The sequence below is a fragment of the Amphiura filiformis genome, chromosome 13, assembly GCF_039555335.1.
Source record: "Amphiura filiformis chromosome 13, Afil_fr2py, whole genome shotgun sequence".
NCBI lineage: Eukaryota > Metazoa > Echinodermata > Ophiuroidea > Amphilepidida > Amphiuridae > Amphiura > Amphiura filiformis.
In genome coordinates, this window is record NC_092640.1 from 29,606,637 (window position 1) to 29,634,190 (window position 27,554).

The 27,554-nt window shown below is 37.3% G+C and overlaps 3 protein-coding genes across 3 annotated transcripts in view; all 3 read right to left on the minus strand.

Annotated features, from left to right (window-relative positions):
- Positions 1–292: 292 nt before the first annotated feature.
- LOC140167562 (BLOC-2 complex member HPS3-like) overlaps positions 293–27,554 on the minus strand; it is a 32,907-nt gene continuing 5,645 nt past the window's right edge. Inside the window, exons 5-11 of the mRNA XM_072190863.1 lie at positions 26,269–26,367; positions 25,779–25,880; positions 24,577–24,669; positions 24,375–24,438; positions 23,582–23,745; positions 21,170–21,476; positions 293–702 (exon numbers count right to left, since the gene is read on the minus strand). Of these exons, the coding sequence (XP_072046964.1) occupies positions 524–702; positions 21,170–21,476; positions 23,582–23,745; positions 24,375–24,438; positions 24,577–24,669; positions 25,779–25,880; positions 26,269–26,367 (1,008 nt within the window). The 3' untranslated portion in view covers positions 293–523. The remainder of the gene's footprint in view (positions 703–21,169; positions 21,477–23,581; positions 23,746–24,374; positions 24,439–24,576; positions 24,670–25,778; positions 25,881–26,268; positions 26,368–27,554) is intronic.
- Positions 8,567–10,739, minus strand: LOC140168716 (uncharacterized). The gene is made up of 3 exons (XM_072192125.1): positions 10,633–10,739; positions 10,308–10,406; positions 8,567–9,779 (listed from the first exon to the last, which is right to left on the minus strand). Exons 1-3 carry the CDS (start codon positions 10,737–10,739, stop codon positions 9,188–9,190), a joined length of 798 nt encoding a protein of 265 aa, XP_072048226.1. The 3' UTR covers positions 8,567–9,187.
- LOC140168216 (uncharacterized) lies at positions 12,085–13,862 on the minus strand. Its single transcript, XM_072191554.1, has 3 exons — positions 13,606–13,862; positions 13,219–13,356; positions 12,085–12,591 (listed from the first exon to the last, which is right to left on the minus strand). The coding sequence occupies exons 1-3, from the start codon at positions 13,831–13,833 to the stop codon at positions 12,085–12,087; spliced, it is 873 nt and encodes a 290-aa protein (XP_072047655.1). The 5' UTR covers positions 13,834–13,862.

The following is a 27,554-nucleotide window of genomic DNA, read 5'->3' on the forward strand; positions in this document are numbered from 1 at the left end:
GTCAAATCTTGGTTTTAGTAAGGCCAAGAAAAAAAATTGTTTGCTTGCCCTCAATTGAATTTTAACAATTGGGTAGGTCGGTCGGGATTTCTTTTTTTTTTTTTTTTTTTAATTACTAACCAACTCTACTGTTTGTAATTAATTAAGGCTCAAAATATGAAAAATCAGACAATTTTGGTGTCAAAATGAATCAACTAACATTACAAAACAACTAAAATGTTGAACAAAATACATTTTTTTTTACATCTTCAGAATGCAAAATTTGAAAAGAAAAAAAAAAACTTTTTCAGGAATTTCCAAAATTAGGGTCGGTATTCTTTTGTACAGTAAATAGAAAAAAAAACTTTTTTCTGATTTCCAAAATTAGGGTCGGTCGGTTGAGGGCAAGCAAACAACTTTTTTTTTTTGGCCTAAGCTGTCAAATCCTCGTTTTAATAAAGCTGTCTTCATCATATCAATGTGGTTAAAAGAACTCAGATAAACAACATTGTGATTCAACGAACAAAACAAAACAATATCAACATTAACTAGTAGCATCGTCAGTTGTTACCATGGTAAGAGCTTGGCTTTGCAGGAGTTTGACCTTGTGTCTACGACAACTCTGCTCCAAATATGGCGTGAAGAATGACAGGATTCCATCATTGGGTAGACTCTGTATGAAGTCTTGTGGCTCTAGGTGGTTGGATGTGTACTCCAAGATGCCTGCAAATAGTACAAAAGAAAATGAGGTTAGTATTACTTTAACCCCTGAGAACTACCTGCCGATTGGCCAAAATGAATATTGTGTCCATTTTTGAACCAATCAAGGAGGGTATTAATAAGATCACCTGCAAATGCAAGTTTGACCATAAATAGTTTAAAGCCTACAACCTTGGCGGAAATTTGTTGCCACATCAGCACGTTCTGGTGTTAAAAGCACGCAATCAAAGTTAAATATGTGATAGTTCCGTATTATTTTGTATAATAGTTGCAAATGCACATTCAGATTACACTCGCCCCTTCCCCACCCCCATTTTTCAATGTTGGGAGACTGTAAAGTAGAAATGATGATGATTTTGTCCAAATCAACATTGCAATAGGGGAGCGGGGAAGGATGTTGGCCAATTAACGCAACACGGTGTCCAGGGGTTTAAATAAAGAACTATAATCTAAGACTAGTATGCATCTGACGTCATTGTCAATCAAACTCCCCACGGCCTTTGATTGGCTAGTAATGTGTAAAAGAAAGATTGATTCATCTGGTGCCTTCATTTGAGAAAATGACTTGCAGAAAATGGCGAAAAATTATGGTACTTTTACAAGGCAAAAGGCAACTTTTCTAGGCATTGTTGACATTGTGCCTTAAGGAAAGCGTGATTTGTATTACTAAGACCTAACTTTTGAGATGGTTTGTATGTTTGAATGAAGATGCAAAACTAACCATAAGGCACACTGATAACTTATAAACATATCATTTTTGAGTCTGATTGACAGGTGACCTCAGATATTGTGACACCCTAGAATAGTAAAGCAGCCAATGAGCCTGCCAGTACTATTACGTCTGTTGCATTTAAATATATGTTCTTTCTTTCTCAATCATTCATTCTCTCTCCTTTCTTTCTTTTTCTAGTTTCTTGTTATACTCTTTATCATTACTTTATCTTCTTTATCTTTTTTTTTTCAATTTCTACTCGATCAGCATTTTTCTTCCTCATATTTGAATTATAAAAAACCAACACAGGTATTAAAACTAAACAACGGTCAACAACAATTCCAAGTAAATGAACTATTCATCTCACTCTTTTCAATTCCATCAATTTCCATATCACATAGATCATTGTTGTATTCTTTTGCATATACTTATGATGACATTATTTTGCACTTATTTGAGTATAGACATTTGTTAAATAATCATTTCTGCATCATAACAAGTCTCAACAAGTTTGTTAAGAACTCTGCCCCAGGGTGCAATATGGTATACTTAAGTCATCTTAATATGCAATAAGTCCTCCCACTTGTTTTACAATGTCTGATCTTGTATACCCCTGACACCAATAAACACCAGCTTAGACTGCCACCAAGTCTTACATTAAAAAATGTAGGCATTGCGTGGTTTGTAATTAAGGTGGCCCTACAATGTTAAGGTTTGAACATAAAAAGAATATGCAAATAATGTCAAATGTGCCAATAACATGGCATCAAATTATTCAACACAAGAAGTCCTTATTCTCTATCACCCTACCAAGTTCACATGTTATTGTGCGCAAATTAATGGAATTTCAGGCATAATATTGGAGCCAAAGCAAAAGCCAATATTCGCACTAATTTTTAGACAAGTGCACGGATACAGCAGGATATTATAATCTAGCCCAATTGTGTACATGTATGTATAGTGCCTTGTGACAATCGCCTGTATTAAATGAATTGAATAGATTGTTTTATGCTAAGATTTGTATCACATCTAGCAGTATCAAAAGGTATTCTACACATTTATCGCATCTCTATCTGTTGTACTATAAAGTAATAATTTTTATGGCATCATATTTTCATGATTGGTAAGAAGCTCCAATGTTTGCAACATTATTATTTTTAAGAACATTAAACTATATATATATGTATCGTATTCATTCCATTGACCGGTAATCCCGGAAGTACTCACATTTTTTTGGGTAGGGGTGTGCCTCTGAAGATTTTGAAGTATAGACCAGGCTGTAGATGAGCTAGGTGTCACTTGGAGCGTAAACTTATCCCATATGGTTTTTCTAGATCAGAATTTCATGAGGAATAAGAATATCTTGGGTAACAAGCCCCTATCCTGAACAGGCTCCCACAACAGGGGGGTCCTTTCCGGGGTCCATTTTTTAAGGATAAAATATCATAAGTTACGTTTAAACACAATAGTGTAGAGCAAACTCTTATAAATCTCATAATGTACACCCAATTAGTAAATTAAGCCCAACATATTTGATGTGGTAACAATCTGGAGGGTGGAAGAGTAGTAGGGGGGTCTCTAAAGGACCCCTACTTCCGGGGGGGGGGTCCATTTTAAAGAAAAACATACCCTAAGTTCCGCTTAAACCCAAAATAGTATCAAGTACACTCTTTTTAATGCCAATTGAACCCACTTATTTAAATAAGCCTTTTATATTTGATGTGGTAACAATATGGGGGGTGGGGTGTAGATGAGGGGGTCTGTAAATGGCTCCCTATTTAAAAACAACACCAGTGAAATTTGCCTAAAGTTTATTCTTTGTTTGGTATGACCAGATTTTTATGAAGATTAAGTATATCTTGACCAAGAAAGTCAAACTCATTCATACAAACATCCAGCCACCAACTCCCCACCCCACCCCCAAACAGGGGGGTGCCATTCAGGCGTTATGAGCATTTTGAGAATATAATGTGTAATGTATGATACTGTAATTTCAAATAATTATGATGCAACACATCTTACAACCTAAAACCAAAATTAATGTTAATTTGTTATTCCAAAACTCGATGGCAACAATACTGTGTGTGTGTGGGGGGGGGGGCTGGAAGAGGAAGTCTCTGAAGACCCCATATTTAATAGACGGATGGGGTCTTTAGTCTTTAGGGAATCTTATATTATACGGTTCCAAGCATTTGGGTCCGTAATTTGTAGGAAAATACTTCATACCATTATGATACCCTTTGGTTCAAATAGGGCACAAAAACTTGTTTGTACTATAAAGTTTGCTTTAAAGTTCTACCAATTATGCTTACTTAATCCTCTGTATCGCTTTCATCGCTGTTGCCTACAAAGTCTTCACAATCATGATCTATATATAAACAGTTCTTGCATATCATCAGGCATAACCTTCTCGAGCCATCTCAGTTCTAGTGATTCTGTCCATCCATTGTCAGCAATGTTTCCAGCCTCTTCTACAAAGGACTGCTGAGCGCCATTCTCTAGCGATAAAGTTTGATCTCCAAATATGAAGTCTCAGTGTATGCTGGCATGGTGGTAGCAATGACACATCAGTGATCTTGTTCTGTTTGGTAAATTTCCGATCAAAGAGTATATACCGGGCCTCGTTGAAGCTTTTACACTTTATGCCATACAGCAAGGCAACATATTCTTCAAGGTCTGCCTCCAGGGTTTCAGCAGAAGACACCCCAAGATTGGAGAAGGTATCCAGGAATGTAGGCTTGCATTCAAGTAACTTCCAACAAGTGCTTGGAACCGTATAATATAAGATTCCCCTAAAGACTAAAGACCCCATCCCGTCTATTAAATATGGGGTCTTCAGAGACTTCCTCTTCCAGCCCCCACACACACACAGTATTGTTGCCATCGAGTTTTGGAATAACAAATTAACATTAATTTTGGTTTTAGGTTGTAAGATGTGTTGCATCATAATTATTTGAAATTACAGTATCATACATTACACATTATATTCTCAAAATGCTCATAACGCCTGAATGGCACCCCCCCTGTTTGGGGGTGGGGTGGGGAGTTGGTGGCTGGATGTTTGTATGAATGAGTTTGACTTTCTTGGTCAAGATATACTTAATCTTCATAAAAATCTGGTCATACCAAACAAAGAATAAACTTTAGGCAAATTTCACTGGTGTTGTTTTTAAATAGGGGGCCATTTAGAGAACCCCCTTCTACACGCCACCCCCCCCCCCATATTGTTACCACATCAAATATAAAAGGCTTATTTAAATAAGTGGGTTCAATTGGCATTAAAAAGAGTGTACTTGATACTATTTTGTGTTTAAGCGTAACTTAGGGTATGTTTTTCTTTAAAATGGACCCCCCCCCCCGGAAATAGGGGTCCTTTAGAGACCCCCTACTACTCTTCCACCCTCCAGATTGTTACCACATCAAATATGTTGGGCTTAATTTACTAATTGGGTGTACATTATGAGATTTATAAGAGTTTGCTCTACACTATTGTGTTTAAACGTAACTTATGATATTTTATCCTTAAAAATGGACCCCCGGAAAGAACCCCCTTTGTGGGAGCCTGTTCAGGATAGGGGCTTGTTACCCAAGATATTCTTATTCCTCATGAAATTCTGATCTAGAAAAACCATATGGGATAAGTTTACGCTCCAAGTGACACCTAGCTCATCTACAGCCTGGTCTAGTAGGACCCATGGCTATACCGCTTCAAACCCAATTTTTACTACCGATGCATATACCAACATAGAATAGACACCCATGACTATACCAGTTGAAAAAACAAAACACCACCCATTGATATACCAACCCCAGATATTGACCCATCCATATACCACATACACAAAGGATTTAAAAGAAAAACAAATGCTTTGGTTCATAAAATACCTTGTTTTATTATGTTGGAAACACTACGTAACAACAAATAACTTTTTTAACAAGTTGATTAATATGTCTATAAATGATACATTATTATTGTTTAATGGTCTAAAAATACATGATAACATGAGTTTACACTTGCCTGGTTCATAAGTGTAGAGTACATGATTACTTTCTTGGCACAAAATGGTTTTTCATAAAGCACTTTTAGATACAAAACATGCAAAAATGGTTGAACTGGTCATTCATGTGTTTCCTCAATATGAGCAAGTTATCTTAGCATTACATGTACTGATCAGCAGGATTTTGATCAGATTACCTTCAAAAGGTTGAGATGTATTGTTAAGGGTTAAGATGGTTAAATAAGGGCGGTTAACCCATTTGTCCTCCTAGCAGCCAACAGGGTTAGACTTTTTGTGCTCAAAGCCTAGAATCTACTTATACAAAATAAAATATATACATGTATTTACAATGCACATTTTGGACTGCTCAATGCCTGAAGTGGGTAAGTGCAATAGCTGCCCTGAGAACATTTAGCAATTTACATAAAGTATATTGCACTCATCTATACATGCCAGCTACACATGGCAGCTATTGCACTTACCCACTTCTGGCACTGAGCAGTCAATTTATGAGTTACATGTGCATTAACACTTTTTTGACCAGTAGATTAATCTGTCTATAAAAATACATGATAATGTGAGCTTACACTTGCCTGGTTCATAAGTGTAGAACATGATTACTTTCTTGGCACAAAATGTTTTTAATAAAGCACTTATCTATACAAAACATGTAAAATAATGTTGAAATTGGTCTGGATCATCTATTAACTGGTCATGTGTTTCCTCAATAAGAGCAAGTTATCTTAGCATTACATGTACTGAACAGCAGGATTTTGATCAGATTACCTTCAAAAGGTTGAGATGTATTGTTAAGGGTTAAGATGGTTAAATAAGGGCGGTTAACCCATTTGTCCTCCTAGCAGCCCACAGGGTTAGACTTTTTGTGCTCAAAGCCTAGAATCTACTTATACAAAATAAAATATATACATGTATTTACAATGCACATTTTGGACTGCTCAATGCCTGAAGTGGGTAAGTGCAATAGCAGCTATTGCACTTACCCACTTCTGGCACTGAGCAACCAATTTATGAGTTACATGTGCATTAACACTTTTTTGACCAGTAGATTAATCTGTCTATAAAAATACATGATAATGTGAGCTTACACTTGCCTGGTTCATAAGTGTAGAACATGATTACTTTCTTGGCACAAAATGTTTTTAATAAAGCACTTATCTATACAAAACATGTATAAAACTTAGACAAACTTGGACTTTTTGTGCTCAAAGCCTAGAATCTACTTATACAAAATAAAATATATACATGTATTTACAATGCACATTTTGGACTGCTCAATGCCAGAAGTGGGTAAGTGCAATAGCTGCCCTGAGAACATTGGGCAATTTACATAAAGTATATTGCACTCATCTATACATGACAGCTACACATGGCAGCTATTGCACTTACCCACTTCTGGCACTGAGCAACCAATTTATGAGTTACATGTGCATTAACACTTTTTTGACCAGTTCATTAATCTGTCTATAAAAATACATGATAATGTGAGCTTACACTTGCCTGGTTCATAAGTGTAGTACACGATTACTTTCTTGGTACTGAATGTTTTTAATAAAGCATGTATGTATACAAAACATGCAAAAGTTGTTGAAATTTGGCTTTGAAGTAGACTTTATTTGGAATCTACTTACATGCAAAATAAAATATTATTCACCTATTTACAGTGCACAATAGCCAACAGATTTTCTCTAGAACAGTTCATGTTAAGACCATAAAATAATGTATTTACAATGAAGTTGTAAGTTATGAATTGCATAAACAATATCCAACAGATTTTCTTCTGTTCAACACTGTTAAGGGCTGGGGTATGAACGTTTGGACAGTATTTATTTTGGGACATTAGAGCACATCTGACATATCAATTGCATTCTGAATACGAAGAATGTCATTCTGATATCAAATATTTTGATTTTTGAAATTAGCAATTTAATACACATTTTATGGCAAATCATTAAAAATTGATATTTTTGATATTTAACAGTACTTGAAGTAAACTTTATAAATCTGATGATTTATACTTAAAGTGTATGTAGGTGGGATAAAAAGCAGGCGATCAATTGAAAATTTTGACCTTTCGTATTGAAGATATGGATTTTTTCCCCAAACACCAAACAAAAATAAGGTCTTTTTGGGAAAAATCCATATCTTCAAAATGAAAGGTCAAAATTTTCAATTGATCGTCGGCTTTTCCTCCCTGCTACATACACTTTAAGAATATATCATTAGATTTATATAATTTACTTCGAGGATTATATATATCAAAATTTGAAAAATATCAAATTTTTATAATTTGTCATAAAATTTGTATTATATTGTGATTTTCAAAAATGAAAATTATTTGATATCAGAAAGACATGCTTCGTATTCAGAATGCAATTCGACAGGTCTGAGGTGCTCTCATGTCCCACAAAAATACTGTCGAAGCATAATAAACGCTCATTTTAGATCCCTTAAAAGAATAGTTTCAGAGCACATCAGAAAATGACACCTTCCCATGATGCATTGGTGTAATTGTGCTAATCTAACATGGAGACTTGCTATATCATGTACAAAGGTGGGTACAAAGGATGGTCATTCTTCGTAGAACATCGACAGAGTCAAAATGCAACACTTGTCTGAAACCTCAGTCAAATCAACTGTCTTAATTTTTCAAATTTCTTTGTCATGCACTGGCTTATAAACACTGGAATACTGCATGATGGGAAAGCTTTATGCTGTGCTGTATGTTAAGACCACAAATGCATAATTCAGGGACATACACTACTACATAACACAGTTGCATACTGTTTTACATCAACCTATCCTGTGTGTTCAATCAACATGACACTGAACATTAAGTATTTTTTGGTATACACTACTCAAATATAATACATGTATATCCTAAAAGTCTGTTCATACTACCACCACCTTTGCGATGCGTTGCTTTGCGATGCCGATATATCGATTACTTTTTGCCGCAACTAGCCGCATTTCCAAGTTAAAATGTATTGAACTTTATTGCGATATCACAGTGCAGTAGTTTGCAGTGCGGCAACGCACCGCATCGCAAAGCAACGCATCTCAAATGCGGTGGTAGTATGAACGGACCTTAAAGACTCACACACTTCACTTCAAGTTGAAAGATAATACCGTACTAGAATTCATGTTCACTAAAGGATAAAATTGTTACCCCCTGTTTTTTCTCAAAAATACAGGAAAATATCTTCGGTCTACTCAGCCTTCGGCTTCATGGAATACGGCGTCAGACCGTAGATATTTTCCCGCATTTCGTGAACAAATAGGGGGTAACTAGTAATATTGGCTGTATAATATCTGAATAGACATTATTTTCCATTTGTGACCAGTCACATCAAAGGAATGGACTGTGCAGCAAACTGCTCATGGATGAAATCATGCATGAAAACATAACTATGAGGCTGGAACAGAAATAATTTTGGGCATTTAATCAAAATCTCCTCCAAGATCTACCAGTTCTTAGTCTCTCCTGCTATCCATATCAGTAATGCTCTTATTCTGCTTTCAGCTGTACTTTGTAACTTGACAAAATCTCTCAGTGAATCAAAACATAATAGGCCTCTGATCGGTCTTTAGTACAGAGTGCCTATATAGTGATAAACACATTACACATGCGAGCAGGAGGAACTTAAAACTGAACAAGATGATGGCAATTGCAGGATGTAACATTAAGAGCATGGAGACTGCTGAAGTCATTTGTGTTTCATCAAGTAAACTATAAATAACTAATACCCAGGAATAAATGTCAGTGTGTTAAGTGAGTAATAACAGTCCTCTGACGCCGCGACCTTCTTACTCCATCATCCGACTCAGGAGCAGCAACCACTGTGGTTCTGACAGTCCCATCATCAGTGGCACTCTGCTGGCGGGCCGGTTGAGCACTCCTGCGTGGTCTCTTTGAAGACTCGGGTGTTGTCTTCATCTTGTTTACTTCTTCCAAGATTAGTTGAAATTCCTCATGCCCACATGAGTAAATGCCTGCATCATAGCTGAGGTTGATGTGGCATACTATCTCTGAAGCCTTAACTTCAACAGTGGAACCTTCTAACACAAACCCACCTGTTGTGTCGGTATACAATTGTCCGACAACAACAATGTCTTTCCTGTCAACAGCAGAGTATTTAACTGGAAGCTTATACTCCACAAAGCCTCTTGTTGCACCCTTCTTTCTCATACGCAAGATGCGAAGAACCAACATTGTGCCTGAAGATGTTACAGCCACATAGTCATCGAAGAGGCAAATGTCCGAATGAGCTGGTAATTTTGTGGTATCTGCTTCGGCATCTGGAATTCCGCTATTCCTTTTTGAAATATAGGTCTGCCGTACTCTCACCAGTCTGAAAGAAAATAACAGGAGCATATATAATATAAAGCAGTTGTACTTTCTTGGGTAATTTTCATGTAATTATAATGCTTTATATGGCTCACATTTACTGTAGTAAAAAGGTTAGTCCCAAAGCTTCTTCCTGAAACAATTCAAATAGCCCAATGTGTAATGCCATTTTTGGTTTGTTGCTCAATGAAAGCAAAGGGTGTACCCTCTGTGTTTATCAGCTAAAGCTCAAAATGGAACAATAATTGGCATCTTTAAGCTTGAGGGTTGTAAAGGTATGCACAAGCACCCAGCATGTTTTTGGCCACAGAACGCAAACAATACATTTTAAACTTTACCAGACGCATAGCGAAATAATCCAGAGGTACACTATTTTGATCTCCACAAGTGAAGGGACATTTTATACCTCGATAACAAGCAAAGAATGTCATTACATGATCCATGACAATTAGAGCTTTTCATTCTTAACAATCTGCAATAAGGAGGCAAGACATTCTTAATAATTTAATAATTTTTTATTTCATTGACTTACCGGTCATGGGACAGCTTTGGATTATCATTTAACAGTCGGACAAGGGTTTGCTTGTACTGTCTTCCATATCCTGGCACATCCACTGTTGGACAAGCAGCTCTGCATAATAAAATACCAGATAAACACAGTGTTATCATCTAAAATATAAGATTTTAAAAGTTCAGCATAGTGGCATAGATTTACCAGAAAAAGAAATGCAACTGTAAAGTAATTGCATTTAACTTTGTATGTGACACATGCCTATCCATTATGAATGTTTTTAGGATTTTACTTGGTCAAAATCCCACTCACTGTTACATCTTCTTACTGAATTTATTGTAATCACCTGAATTTATTGTAATCCTGCTTGATGTGTGCCTTGGAAAACTTTGGACCATCAGCATCCACCTGAATCTCATGAAGACGGCTGATATGTCTGATGTTGCGGACCATCTCCCCAAAGCTGTAATTGTGGTGATTATATGGGTTGGTATCGTTGACCTGCATTCTGACGCATCAGATTCAGCATGAGCTTCCGTCTACGGCTGTCACCATCGGAGCTATGACCAATCAGTGGCCCTAAGACTGGTTCCGTATGGGCCTTGTAGTTTGTGTTTATCTGCTTCCACTGCGCCGCTACATCTGCATGGCTGAATTTGTTGCAAGTTGGCAACATCACAATTGCCATTCGTGGCAAGTGAGGGTGGAGTGGGTTCAGCAGTATGACTCTCGCCTGTGTACCAATCCGCATTGTGTTGAAGGCCTCAATCATACGTGAATATGATTCGCTATCATCACCAATAACTACACGTACTGGCAGAAGACACTGGTGATCCTCTTCCTGTCCACAGAAGCCCAGTAGCTCATCAGTTTCCTGGCTGTAGCTGACTTCTGCTTTAATTGCAGTCTCGTCTTCAGCAGTGAGGACTGGAATGAGGGCTGTGATGCTTGCTTTGGTTTTCGCTTCCTTGTAGATTTCCGTCAACTGCATGAACGTTTCAGTGCTAGCATTGGTCGGTACCTTCTTCAGGTTTTGCTGTCTCCATCCATATATGGTGTGAACATCAGGTCCATGCAGATTCTGCGAGACAAATCGGGCAAGGCGTGGGCCCCCAAGGATCATAATAGTCTCGTAAAATTGCCTCACCGATGCCTTAAACCGCTTACCTCTTGCCTTGACGTTCAGATTGTTTGCTACAGTTTCTAAGGTATCCAGCAGTACTCTCTTGTCTTCAAATTTCCCTTCCTGTCCAGCCTTTGTGAGTTTGTATGAGATTGCTTTAAAGTCACCCCTTGTTGAATACTCCTTGAGTTTTTCTTTCAGTGATCTGTTGCGTATTTGCAGACGTAATTTCTTGGATTGCATGAAGAAGAGTTCTGACTTTGTTTTGGCTATGATTTTGTTTTTGTTTCTCATTACTTCAAGTACTTCTGATCTGCCCATGTAGTCAAATCTGATTTTACAAGTATTTCGTGGACCGTCTTGGGTAACCTTGTAGCGCAGGGTAAGTCGCTTCTGAAACGAAGGGAGCTTCGGTATTTCCTGGCATGCGGTGCAAATACGGTTTGACTTTGGGGTGATACCTAGGCAATCGTAGGCTCTGAAAGTGCCAGTTTCATGTGGTGCATTGCTGCCATCTGGTTGGTAGTCTTTAATTGCGTAATATGATGGCTTTCCATAATCTTGCCCTGGTTTGAGATCATCTAGTAATACCTTGGGGTTGAGACCTTCACCATATGGTACTGTTGATAAGTAGTAACCCTGACATACATTACGACAAAGTGGTTCCTGTTCTAGTCATGCGTTTGGTGTTGTCTGCTTAAAGAATGAGGCAATGGACTTCGTAGATGATGCTCTAACCTTCTTTGCAGCTGCCTTGTGTTTGGGCGATTTCAGATGCTCAACAAGTCTTGTCAAGGGATCCCCACAGGCTGGAAGCAAGTTTATGGTATGCTTGTCATCACGGCAAACTGCGAAATTGTTTTTTCTCAAGAACACCCCAGGATAGCTCTTGTCAATGTCTGCCATCAAAATCCCTGCAGGGTCTGCACCAACTGCAAAACTGATCTTCATTCTGTGTGCACGGGTTTCCATATGTGATCGTAAAGCTGGACACTTTTTCGTTGCTGGTCCCGTCAAAACCTCCGTTTCACAAAGGTCGCATCTGACTGTAAGTGGTTTCAGTGACGTTATATCAAACTTGATGTCAAGTCCAACGCGTCGTGCATGCTCTTGTTCAATATTGGTAATAACATCAATAACTTGACGCACTTCGGGGGGTGGACTTGTTGGAGGGTCACTAATCTGTAAAAAATGAAAAGAAACACGAAGAAAAAATCCTTAATATAAACTGTTAGTTTGTGCTAAATAATGTATTCATTCAATATTGGTAATAACATCAATAACATGACGCACTTCGGGGTTGGACTTGTTGGAGGGTCACTAATCTGTAAAAAATGAAAATAAACACAAAGAAAAAATCCTTAATAGAAACTGTTTGTTTGTGCTCAATAATGTATTCATTTTATAGCCAAGAAAGTAAGAACAATTCTATATTACACTGTTGTGTCTGCAGGGTTCTGCAATATTATCGTATTTGACCTAATTAGTGCCCCACACAAATAAGCGCTCCTACATGTCTTCGAGTGACACCTTCTAAGCACCCCGTTTAAACGGACTTGTACAGCTAAATTTTGTCAATTGTCTGATGAAATTAACATCTAGAAAATGGGTCTAAAACTTCTGGCTTTAATTTCACTTAAATTCATTTGAGTACCGTATGCCAGCCTGGAGGAAATTTCAGTATTAATTAGGGTGGTTCTAAGAAGAATTTTGTGATTTGTTAATTTATAATTTGTACAGATTTTTTGATCATGTTGAAAGCAAACATTGTTTTTGATTTGTACAGGAACAGCACTTTCTGTAACTCACCTCAGTAACTTCTGCATGAACATCATATATCTCTGCATCTGGATCATCAGAGTTTTCATGGTCTGTGTCAAGGTTGTCACAGTCTTCAGTGGGTGTTGACTTTGGTGTGGTTACAGGTGCTATGTCTGCAGTTGCATCCTTAAAAAAAAATGAAACAAAACATTTACTACAATTTATTAAGAACTACCTAAAATGGTGAAATATAAGAATTGTTGTAATACCATTATCTAAAAAGATTAGTTACGCAGCTTTCATTCTTGAACCTCTGAAATGGATATGTTCTAGAAGTATCAGTACCTGTAGATATCAAAGTAAATTATGATATTATACTACTTAGTTTAATGTTGCATACAAAAATATTGCATGTCTTAAGTTTACAATGTGTACCTCAATTTCATCTTCTCCCTCGAAAGATGATACACTGGTAGGACCATCACCACCGGGATCACCACATGATTGAGAAGTACTTGGGAGATGAATTCCTGAGAGCTCTGATCCACCTTTATTGGTCTTCACTGACATCTGAGCCTGAGATACCACTTCCAATGAAGGCGCTAGTTCTGGCTGTGTAGGATTTGATGTGCATCTCATCATTCCATGTGTACTTGCACTCATTTCTGGGCCACTTGTAAGATAGCCATGGGTTACCTGCAGTTAATAAAAAGTACAACATATAAAAACATTGTTAAAATATACTTATGATAAGAAACATGAAAGGCATATTTATGCAAACATCTCAAAACATCTTTCATTTCTTAATCTTAATTCAATATATTTTTAAAGTTGTTTTTGAACCTGAAATAGGTTGCTGAATTCTGAAACCTTGATACAGTAACAGGAGAACAATAAACATTTGTTTCATTACAATTGGCAGTGAAATTATTGATGTGAAATTATTGATGTGAAACACAGAAATCACAGAAATTTGGAAAGTTGCCATTTGGTGAGTTAGCAGTTACAATGGAGTTTCAGTTACATTTGGGGGAGGTGTGATACTGATGTTGCTGCGAGTGGTATATCGATGCGGAATTGATGTAATGGTAATTTGGATTGTTCATATGTAGGTGAGTTATCACCCAAGGGTTATCATCACAAGCAGCAAATAAGAATTTATGCTCCACAAAGTTACAAACGTCCAGAATACATCAAATTAACATGCCCAGGAAAACATGACACAGCCCAGCTTTGCAAAACATAACTCTTTCAATATGTTGAAGTGATAACTCACCATATTTGAACTCTCAAAATACTGTGATAACATATTCGTGTATAAGTTACTATTCCAATTATGTTGAAGGTGATAACTCACCATAATTGAACTCTCCAAACGAGCCTCCCCCTTTAAATTACAAACATCTCTTCCCTAAATACATCAACATCACATCACCCCGGGCACATCACATCCCAACTATCTTATCTTTACCAAAATTAATATAAAACAATTCCAATATGTTGAAGGTGATAACTCACCATATTTGAACTCTCAAAATTCTGTGATAACATATCCGTGTATAAGTTACTATTCCAATTATGTTGAAGGTGATAACTCACCATAATTGAACTCTCCAAATGAGCCTCCCCACTTCAAAGTACAAACATCCCTTCCCTAAAACATCGAAATCACATCACCCCCAGCATGTCACATCCCAACTTGGAAAGTTCAAATATGGTGAGTTATCACCCAGGAGTTATCACCTTCAGCAGCATATTGGAATGTATGCTCTTAAAAGTTATAAACATCCAGAATACTTCAAATTAACATGCCCAGGAAAACATGACACGACCCAGCTTTGCAAAAACATGTCTTTTCCAATATAACGGTGATCACTCGCCATATTTAAACTCTTAAAATGACCCTCCTCATTTCAAAGTACAAACAAAGCCTTCCACAATACATCAAATTTTCATCCCAACTTTCTTTGCCAAACATAAGTCTTCCAATATAAAGCTGATAACTCACCATATTTAAACTCTCAAAATGACCCTCCCCATATCAAAGTACAAACATGCTTTCCACAATACATCAAAATTTCATCCCAACTTTCTTTGCCAAACATAAGTCTTCCATATAAAGCTGATAACTCCCCATATTTAAACTCTCAAAAATGACCCTCCCCATTTCAAAGTACAAACATGCTTTCCACAATGTACATCAAAATTTCATCCCAACTTTCTTTGCCAAACATAAGTCTTCCAATATAAAGCTGATAACTCACCATATTTAAACTCTCAAAATGACCCTCCTCATATCAAAGTACAAACATACTTTCCACGATACATCAAAATTTCATCCCAACTTTCTTTGCCAAACATAAGTCTTCCAATATAAAGCTGGTAAGTGATAACTCACCATATTTAATCTCTCAAAATGACCCTCCCCATTTCAAAGTACAAACATACTTTCCACAATACATCAAAATTTCATCCCAACTTTCTTTGTCAAGCATAAGTCTTCCAATATAAAGCTGATAACTCACCAAATTTGAACTCTGCAAATGACTCTTCCCCACATCAAAGTACAACATCTCTTCCCTAATACATCAACATCACATAACACCCCAACTATCTTTACCAAACATAACACTTCCAATATGATGGTGATGACCCTGGGGTGATAACTCACCAAATTTGACCTCTTAAAGTGACCCTCCCCAATATTTCAAAGTACGGTACAAACATGGTTACCGTATATTAAAATCACATCCCAATTTTATTTGCCAAACATAACTCTTCCAATACGATGAAGGTGATAACTCACAAAATTTGAACTCTCTGAATTACCTCTCCCACTTCAGTGCACACATCCCTAAATACATCAACATATATCACTTTCACGACATTTTGCCAAACATATGTACAAAGATTCATTATGTTGAAGGTGATAACTCACCATATTTGAACTCTCCAAATGACCCCTCCACTTCAAAGTACAAACATCTCTTCCCTAAATACATCAACATCACATCCCAACTATCTTTATGTAACAAACCCACCATATTTGATCTCTTCAAATGACCAGCCCCACTTCAAGCTACAAACATCCCTTTCTTAAGTTGCCTAGTACATGTTCGAAAACATGTGACATCCCAAAGTTCTTTCTTTGCCAAAAATAATACAAGTTTCCAATATGATGAAGGTGATAACTCCCCGGGGATAACTCACCATATTTGAACTCTCTGAATTACCCCACTTCAAAGTACAAACAATTACAGTTATGTAATTTATTATCAGCATATTCATTTTTGAATCCTGCTTTTTCCAACTCCAATGATAACCTAACTCACAAAATTGCAACTTTTAAATTTCTGTGATTTCTACAGTTTCTGTATTTTTTCACCTGCAGCACAACAACCCCGGGACAACAACATCACCCCTGGCATCACCCCCAAAGATAAACAAAATAATTTGTGATTTCTGCAGTTTAACAGCTGGTATTAAAAACAACTTTAAATATTACAAATGTTGTTAGATTTCGAAACGGTGATGTGTGAACATGAACATTTCTAAAAGTTATCTTTTTTTAAGTTACAGTATTTTTGAGTATTGGTTTTTAAAATGACTTGCAAAATGCCCGCGCGGCAAAATGCCACAAAAATATAAAACAGACTTGCCAATTGTAAATGAGTTTCTGAATTTGGAAACCTTGACATACAATAACATAATAAGTTTCTTGTAGAGAATTATAATACTTGTAGGTTTATTATTGCTTTTCAAGATGTACAAGAAATGAAGAATGCCAAAATAAAATCATCTCTGGCAAACTATTCTGAACATATTTAATAATGGACTTTTAAAAAATGTACTACTCTGCAAATTCATAAAAAAATGGGAATAAAATCAAAATCTTACCTTGAGTTCTTGAAGGCAGGCAATGAACCTCTTACGTGGCCCCATTTTGATGACAAGATGCTTGATGTCAGCTGCATCAAGGAGCACCAGACTGCGTCCATCTATCTCTTCGTCTACAAATATTTAAAAAAATAAGTGAAAGTTATAAAGAGATATGGACCGGATTACCTGGGAATACACTGTTTCAGAGAAGAATGGCAGTCCCATGCTCAGATTGACGCGAGCGCCCTGTTAATGAGCGAAATATGCGGATCTGAGCTTAGTTCAAGTGCGCCGATCTGCACTAGTACAGGGATCTATACAGTGATTTTTTATTTTATTTTGGGTAGATCATCGTATAGGCATTTTACATTGAAAAATAGCAGCCCGGTACTGCACAGGTTCACTGTTTACCAGTTGCTCTCGTCTATGTAATCGGCAATCGCGGAGCCTAAAAAACGTGGCGCACATTGACGTAAATTTTACGGTAAAAGCAGTCATACAGGTAGAAAGGATAAAATTCAAAAATATTCTAGGTATGACTTGTTGTACCGGTACTAGATCTGCACCAACCAACGTAAACAGCCAAAATTATCGGTTTGTTGTTGTGATTGTCAGATGATTGAATCGGCCAATTACAAAAATAACCCCACTTCCGTGTTTACGCGCAACGATGTGCACGTTCTAAAATTGTAAACAACAACTGCAGTTCTTCGCAACAATACACAAACTGCAACAGCTAGGGTAGGCTATACCGGTACTGTTGGTTCTTTATTAAATTAAAAGCATGGGAAGGACTGTAGCTGTCAACAACGGAACCGTACAGGCTTTTCCGTATTCACAGATTCTGTTTGTCGTATTCGTAACATGGTAATATTAAATTTAACAAAATTTCTTAATTCTGTCGGTCGGACATCCGGGCATGACCAGCTGACAATAGCACTGGTCCGGTCTGGAGTGAAAACAACATTCGCATTCACTGCATGCAGTGTATCACAAGCTTCAAGTGCACTATTGTGCCAGGTTCGATTCTCTGCAAATAAAAACTAAAAATGCGATAAGTTGTTTTCACGCCAATGCATGAATGGATGTGACGTTGCGTGGCCCCGACCGAGAGAATAAAACATGTCATGAAACATACATTGTTTCAATGTTTGCATTGTTTTTTTTGTTGATGCAAAATTATATGTCGTCAAACAGATTCATTGTAATATATAAAATTGGTACCCAATCTATTGTGCTTACTAATTGAAGACTCGGTTAAAATGAAATTAAGGATCGAATGCATTTTAGTGTCCAAAAAAGCAAAATTATCGTCAAGTTCTGCCGAATTCTGCACCCTTGCGAAAGGTGCTGAATTCGAATCAGAATAAAAATATCCGATCTTTGCGATCAAAAATACAAAATTACAACTTTTAGAAGAAAGGAAGAACAAACCCCGCGGTGCATCCTGCCTTCAGCTTTTGATAACCTCATTAAGCTATTGCGGTGGAATTTGCACCAAAAACAACACACGTTTTCAACACAGTACACACGACATGAATGGGCGCTGCCATAACGATTGGCATTAATCCCTCTTTTTAATTGCACCACTGGCCCAGCACTCACAGGCAGGGGTAGGCGGATTAAAATAAAATACTCATGATTCCAAAACAAAATCAGACCCTCGGGGCATCAGACTCAACTGAACTTTTTCTTTTCTTTTTTGATGTTTAATTTAAAAAATAAAATCTTATTTTTTAAATTTTTTTTAAAAAATGGAATGGACAGCTGAGACGAATATAGGCCAAGGAGCCCCGGCAAGGAGCCTACCTAAATAAAATATCGTCTCAGATAGACGGTGGCCGGCCGGCCCGCGCGGACATCAAATTCACAAACAGGGCCTGCATAACGTCATTGGCGTGCACCAGGGTCCCAAACTGGCTAACAAAAAGCGGGCAAAAAACATTAGGGTCCGATCCCAGGGGTCCGATATCATGGGATACTCAGTATAGTTTGGGCAATCTTGTTTTGTAGTAGGCAGGCCGCTGACTTAAAACATTTATGGTTTCTCGACATGATCTATCTAGGCCTATATAGATCAGGCATGAGAATTTTCCTGCACAAGCAGGAATTCCGTATTTATATATTTTTTTTTCGAGAATTTTTGCCACATTTTAAGTTACGCGCTTTTTCAGAAGTGTTCTTGACGGTTTTGGCATGGAAATCTATTCTCAGGCCTGGGATAAACCATAGGCCTACTTCAAAACTAGGCTTGAGTGTATGATTTGGGGGAAATCGTTGGTACAAATATTATGCAGTGTCATTGTCATTATTATCTTATTTAGGCATCCTCCCGGGCCGGTAGTTTTATTTTGATTTTTCGTCCCGGTTTTTGTATAAATTCATCGAGTTAGGCCTATCAAAAGGCCTACTTTTAAATTATAATAGTATTATATCCGGTAAAGAAATAGCAAAGATTATTAAATCTAACGCATTACTTAAGCAGGGCCTCCTACATTCATTACAAAAAAATAGTGTTCATCATAAGTAAAATAATAATTCATTATCTTACCTTCAAATATTGGTTTTAATGAACCAAATCCTTCATCTTCCAACCACAGTTGGACATCATCTAACGACCAATCATCTAACTTGTTCGCCATAGTTTCAATAGAACTCTGGTCCGGGACTCTGGTACAGGTATACCCCTATCGAATTCTCAAGATCAACTGGCAAGTTTATGTTGTATCCATGGGATCAATAGGCCTAATTGGCGTCGATATCGATTGAGATAACAATTTGCTGATACCCTGAACTTCAATTCCTCAATATGAATTGATTCATCACTAATAGCTTCAAAGCGCCGGGTGTCAGTCTGTCAGAAAAGTTTTACAACCCAGGGCAATGCCCTCATTATTGCATTGTATTTATGCAAGTCAAAAATCATCGGTATAAAAAAATCAATAACTCATCATCTCCGCGGCTGACCACTTTAGGACAAATCTACTAGAACTAAAACTATACGCACGGATTAATTTTTCTAGCATGTTCAACAGTTTTACTATAGAGGGGATGAGGGACTCTGGCTTCTTATCATAATCTCTTTATCACATGCTACTTCTTTCGCTAATTCTCTGAGTGAATCTGTACCGATGGTTAGCTCAGTGTATTTCAAAGAGTCTGTTTTATTTTCGAGCTGAGGTCGGAAACGAACAATCGTGGCGCGTGGTAAACAAATCATGAGATGATAATAATTTGACGATCAATGAAAAGGAATCCGACGGGATTCATCTGAAGTGACCGATATGTATACTAAAGCTTAAAGATTTTCGACCCATTGATATACCAAAATCTGATTAGACCCCATTTCAATACCAATTTCAATTTACTACCCATGCGTATACCACAAAAACAGAAAAAATAAGGGGTCATTGATATACCAAGCAGCCGAAAATGCGACCCATGTTTGCGGCACATCCCCGTATAGCCATTTGTACTGAGTACCCCCCCCCCCCGGGCCGGTAATGTCCCTATAAGTGCCCACCCTGTGATTTAAATAAGCCCCAGTGCTTTAAAGCTTCCCTTCCCAGTTACGGTCATTCGGCATTAAAAAATGCCAAAACTCTCCACATACCCCTATCAATGCTACCTTATAAAGGAGATTTCATTCATAAATGGACTCTTTATTTTTTGAATCTCAAAAGGTTCACATCAAAATGCAAATTTCAAAGCAATTGTGACCTCCACATTATGTTTCTTCAAGCCATTTTGGGTCATGTTCAACATATCTATATCAACGACAAAAAATCATAAAAGGACCCTATCACTTGGTGGCACCCTCATACAAAGTCCAGATGCACAGAGTAAACTTTTGTTCATCTCAAGTTAGGAAGTGACATCAATGTTTTTTTCCCGCGTTTGGTCGCAATTGTGCCGACAACCTGATTCAATACTGCCACAAACAAAATACACACATAAGTCACTACCGAACTTGAGATGAGCCAAAGTATTGTGAACAATGGGAAAAAATAAGTGCCTAACAGTGCTTAATGAATAAGGTATTGTGAGTAAAAAAAACCATGTGAATCCTTGCAATTTGTTAATTTTGTCCTCGCAAATATGTCTTTATACTTAAACTCACCTTTGAGAGTCTCCAGTAGTACAGGATGCTCTTCTTTTTTCCCATTTGTCCATGTTTCCTTGGCAACCATAAGTACCAGCTGTAGTAGTCTTGTCCAAGACCACGCATCTCCATTGAAAGTCGTCATGGCGTAGTCTAAGACTACTCCCATGTGGTTGTCAACCAGGAGACCCAGTGCCACACTGGGGTTGACTTTGTTGAGGCAGAGGATGTTTAGGGAAGAGGAACCACGAAATTGGGACTCACTGGCAGACTGGAGGACCTGCTTGACAACAGATACATCGCAGCAATTGGAAGACAGTAGACTCTGTATAATGTTAAAATAGAATGTTGAAATTACTAGTTACAGATACTTTACTATTCAGGTTTTTTCATATGTGTGTGCGGGTAGTGCAGGGATGTGCGCATGTATCTTTAAGCGCCCTCAATTGAGTACATTTTATATGATATTTTATTCACAACCATGGACACACACCAACTGATCAAGAGATCCAAGGTTCCCTGACAGGTGCATGTATAGGACATGTCATATGACAAGACAGTGTGGTTTTATGTGTATAGCAGTCAAGTTAGCTCAATCGTTAAGACGTTCGACTATGGTGCGAGAGGTTGCAGGTTCGAACCCTGGCGGTGCCTACAGTATGCTCTCGTGGAAAATTGAGTTAGCTTGAAATTCCCCTGGACAAGGAGCTTACTGCTAATTGTCTTGTTGTAACCCGTACAAAACTTGGGGAGCTGATCCTGGTTGCGATGCTTACTTGTGGAATGTCTAGGGTGCGCGCTCTTGAAGCAGCAAAGTCCCTGAATTGTTATTTAATGGTTTATGGAATGATGTGAGGCCGTAGTGGTCAGCGACAACGTGCAAAGTGTACTGAGGCTTGTGGATCAACGTCTAGGCGTTGTGCCTGTGCGTAGCGCACTATAAATCACTGCGCTTTTCTTTTTGGAAATTGAAAAGCACAGTACTACATGTTCAAATTTGATATCCTTATTTGGCAGCGCTTACATTAGACAGTCTGTGGCCCTCACAGACATGGCAAGTGTGAGTCCTTATTTGCCAGCACTGACATTAGACTAGCACAAGTCCTTTGCCCCTTCTCTGGATAGTATTAGTATACTATAAAGTAACAAAGCCCAAAAGTGGTGCTACGCTCACATGTAGGGGTACGTGTGTTCGCTGTGTTGGTGTGAGGAAGGGCTGGTGGATGGAAGTGTGTATGTGTAGTAGTGTGACCTGGCAAGGATCTGACTACATTATGATGTTCAAAAGTTAATCAACTTCAGCCCAGTTGGTCTATGTTCAAGAAGGGCAAGACCTTTTGAACTGTAAACTTTTAAATCCTATTGCCAGCAAATCCCACACCCTGACATGGTTGCCTGTACTGCAATGGCTGAATAATACATACAGCACCCTCCCCCAAACCACACCACCAGGGTTAAAGCCTTAATGTACATTCTTATTCAATGGGTGCGTCTTGTAAATAAATCACGTAATTTGATTGGTTTTCTGGTGTATAATATCTCACAATAGTTGATAGTGATATTAGTCAGGGCGCGCTTGTTGCTCCTCAATGATCGTGCGATAATGCGTTCGCGTAATACACGTGCGAGAACTAAGAACGCGATTCGGCGGCTTAGATGTTCGTGATGGTTTCGTTCATTTAAAACAACGGGGATGTCCTCACAAAAGTAAATTTATTTTTTTCTGAAAAAATGCAGTTTTTCTCGCAAAAATTACATTAAAACTGAATAAGAATGAGAATAAAAGATAGGATTTTGTCTTTTGCCTATCCAATATCGCCGGCATCCACTACTCAAAATATTGGCCAGCCCATCCATTATGACACGATATTGGATAGGCAAAAGACAAAATCCTATCATTTATTCTCTAAATCTTTTTTTTCTTCAGAATATACCTTTATTTTTTTCAAAACCAATTTTTTTTTGGGCATATTTGTAATACTTACACATGTTCCAACTTAAATCTATGAGCAAACTGTCAAATTCGCCCTATTTGTAGTAAAACGGGATAATAATCTGATTGGACAATCGCATGATTTTAGGTGTCGTCTATCAGGCCGTAGATGACCCTACATCATCACAAATATTGATAACATGTAACACGCTTGTCGAGGTGTGCATGTAGAGTGTTGTAGCATTTTAATGACAGTTATTAAAATTTTTGCTAAATAAATATATTTATAATTACTAAAATTATACTTAACTGACTAAGAATGAGAATAAACTACATTAATTTTTGTTTTTACTATCCTCTATCGTGTGATAGGCAGGTCCAATATTATACAGGCTGTAACGGCATCATTACTCAAAATATTGGGACCTGGTAGGATAGTAAAAACAAAAACTCCTATCGTTTATTCTCTAAATCTTATACAATTTCTAATAATGTACCTGCAGTTTAATAAGATCTTCATTGCAACAGCAACATGGACAGTCAACCTCATCATCTATCTTCCGAGAGCTCACTTGTAGCAATCCCAGCATGCTAGCTGACTGAAGACGTGGTGTTGGCACAACTGTGGTTCTTAGACATCTTTGCGACAGAGGTGATGTGCCTGTTAACATCAAGGTAAGTATTTATTAGTGCATTGAAATTCTATAGTTGGCTGCTGTGGACATTCAGAGATTGTATGTTTTAAAACTGTTGCACAAATTATATTTTATGGTAACTCTTACCCCAGAGGGAGTGGGGTGTAAGTGCCACCCAGATTTTAAAAATCTAAAATGGGGTTTTGTTCAGTACCGTTTTGACAAAAATTTAATTTCATACATTTCTCAGAAATAAGTGATTGAAGCTCATATTTGAGTCTAACTGGAGGAAAATTTAACCAAAACGTTCTGGGTACTTCAAATGGAGGGGGGGGGGGCACAGAATTTTAAAAAGAAATTGATGGGGGTGTCTCTGGAATGAAAAAAAGCTTAACAAAGGGGGTCATGAGGATGGCAGTAACCCGTAATATATGGTATATTACTACGGAGTACTTTCCAGGACACTTACATCCAAAAAATTGGCTACAAAAAATTTCTTGGGTACATTTTTAACATTTTTTTGAAAAGTGGACTTTTTGTTGCACTTATCCTGGCTACAAGCCTGAAGACAAGTGCATAGTTTGATGTTTTGCAGGGGATACTGCATTCTGAATTTCTGATGGACTGTGGTATGTGAACTTTTTGTGACACCTACCTGTGAATGGTGGGAGACTATCAAGCCATGATAGCCTGGTAGCATAGCAACCAGATCCTCTTGGCTGTAAACAATATGGACAATAAGAAAGTTAAATATAATTTATAAATTTCTACAAAAATATCATATTTTTTCATTTTTTTTTCAATGAATTCATTCAATAAATTCATATTCTTAGAAACCAATATCAAAGCTTACTTACAACATGCCTATGTCTTCTTGATGACTGATGTACTGGCAATGCTGATGGTTTCCATAACTTGAGCCTCTCTATGTAAATACTGGCTAGCTGTGCCTATTAAAAACACAGGGAATCATATAGATTAGAAATATGTATGTTAAATCTCCCCAAACACTTACACATTCACATCCAACTCCCACACTCTGCACACACACATACATGCATCCCCTTACAGGTATTCACCATCAAACAGGGACTCTTGACCACTTAACCAGGAATATTTACAGACACATTACGTAAATTATACACAATTTTTTTATTACATTTAATCTATATTCCAAATAAGACCTAAGCCTACACCAGCAAACTAGACACAATCTTATACAGATTATTATGTTGCTTGCAATATGCTGGTGGGTTAAATGAACCGAGGACATTAGTGGTTGCGGAGTGTCCACTGTTATGTGAAGTGTATTCTGATCAACATCCTCAGTTGTTGGTATTTACCAATGTGTTCACACCACCTAACCCCCACACATTCACCCCCACACACAACCTACTTCAACTTGAAAAGATTGGCAAACAAGGACCTACAACTTTTTCCTACCCAGCCGAGGACCTTCCACACCTGAAGCTACACTGTAAATCCAAGTGTTTACGGTTTCTGTAACACTGCAAGGTGTTTAATTTTTTATTTACACAGTAAAGGTATAGGACACCTAAACACCAAAGTAAACATAGAGTAAACACATAAACACACTTTGTAAACATTTGGTGTGTTAACTTTCTAAACAATTTTGAAAGTAAACATGTTGAATGTTTAGAATCTAAATACTCTCATATGGTTACTCTGTTTACTTTGTGTTTACTTTGGTGTTTAGGTGTGTTTAAAAAGTGTTACAGAAATCCTAAACACTTAGATTTACAGTGTAGGCTCTAAACCATGGAACTGCTTGACCGTTTACTATCCAACCGTTACCTGACTTTTCACTACCAAATGAGACATGGTCTCATGTGCAATTTTGATGTTGTATGCAATATGATGGTAGGTAGAGGGAACTGGTTGTCCTCGATTATTCTGTTCTTTCTCAACATGTGGTATCTTCTTTTGCAGGTGTTTACAAAAGCACACCCCCACCCCCACACACATTAACACACACAAACACAAATACAGAGCATATTAATAAAAAAACATCTTCATATAAAATAAGCAATATCCTTACTGTAGCTTCCTTAGACACTTCATGCCTGTGCTTTTGGGCCAACACTAACTCTAAAAACTGCCTCTGGTGAGAATTACTATGTGCAGGTTGATGGTCATCAGTCTGAAAGAACAAAATCTATTAATCAATTGATTGACCTACCAATTAATTGCATTGATCGATCAATCTATAAATCAAATCAATTGATCGACCGACTCTTTAGCCATGATCGAGATATGGTCTGTATTTGTGATTTATTTCTTTAAACAGCCATACAGCACATTGTATATATGGATATTGCAGTATCAAAATGCATAAGGGTCACCTTGACAAGCATTTCAAAATTCTATATGGCATTCCGCATTAGGTTTTCAGAAGCTGAAGAGCTTTGAGGCAAAGGATTTAATTAATACAGCCCTACATTTTGTTAACATGACGTTCCATCATCAGCCCTTATCATACTGGAACTGTTAGTATGAAAAGAGCAAATTCTAGTTTCCAACCAACCTACCTGTAGAAGTTTTGCACATGTTGAGAGAGTAAGCTCCTGTTGATCTAGGAGTTGTAACATGGCTTCAAATAAACTCTCAGGTTCCTGTTGTCTTATTAACTGTAAAAACATAATAAAACATGCCAAAGATCAAGTAAAGCAGTATTCAGACTTTTTATTATGCGTTACAATATTGTATGCAACATATCTCGTTGTTTAATCTATTGCCATTCTATTTCCAGTAATGTTTAAGTTCTAACGAATGTTTGATGACGTAAAATCGATAATATATTTCTACTAGATATTACATGTAACATATTATCGATTTTTCGTCATCAAACATTCGTTAGAACTTAAACATTACTGGAAATAGAATGGCAATATATAAATAACGATATATGTTACATACAATATTGTACGTCTAATACTGAGTCTGTGGAGCGCTTAATGCTGCCTTAATAAGAATTGAATCAGTGGTGTATCCTTGGTGTGAGATATTCATGAGTTAGACTAGTGTAAAGACTCCATTGTGGAATTTAGCAGCTTACGGAATAAAGCTGTATAATCCTTCAATGGGGAATTTCACAACAGTGCTGGATCCCTGGACTGGATCTAGGATTCACAAATGATTGGTAATGGTAAGGGCGACTGAGAGGCTGATATGCTGAGAAATAATAAGCCTGCCAGGTAATTCATCTATTTCAACTTAAGGTTATTAATTATTTTAAACTGTTGTGATTTGGTAGTTCAAAGCATCTTACGAATGATAGTGAGCTTTGGCAAAAAGTGCATTGCTCAATTCATAGCGAGTGTGTAGAAGAATGAAAATATCACAGATATACTTTTATAGGTGCTGCGGTTCTTTAGTTACGTTGTAAAGAGGGCTGAAACAACAACACTTTTTTTAAACGTACATAACTCATTTACAACAATAAATTAAGCAAGTTTGCAAAGTATACGATTTGTAGAATGAACTTTTGCAAAACATCAAGGTGTTGTTTTTCAATAATATATTGATCTAGATAATGAAAATCAACAATACCTCGTCTACCCTTAAACTACTCCAAGAAACTGATTATTATTATTATTATTATTATTAACAAATACTTATACGGCGCTCTACAGAGATCACAGCGCCTTACAATAATACAAAATTACAAACAAACCAAGAAGCAAAAATCAAAAGGAAGCACAAAATAGGTAAAAGAGCAGCTAATAACCGACTCCCGGAAGTCAAGCCTAGCCACACCTGCACAAGTAATGTTTATACAATATAATATATAGAGTGATCAGTTAACTATTTTGAC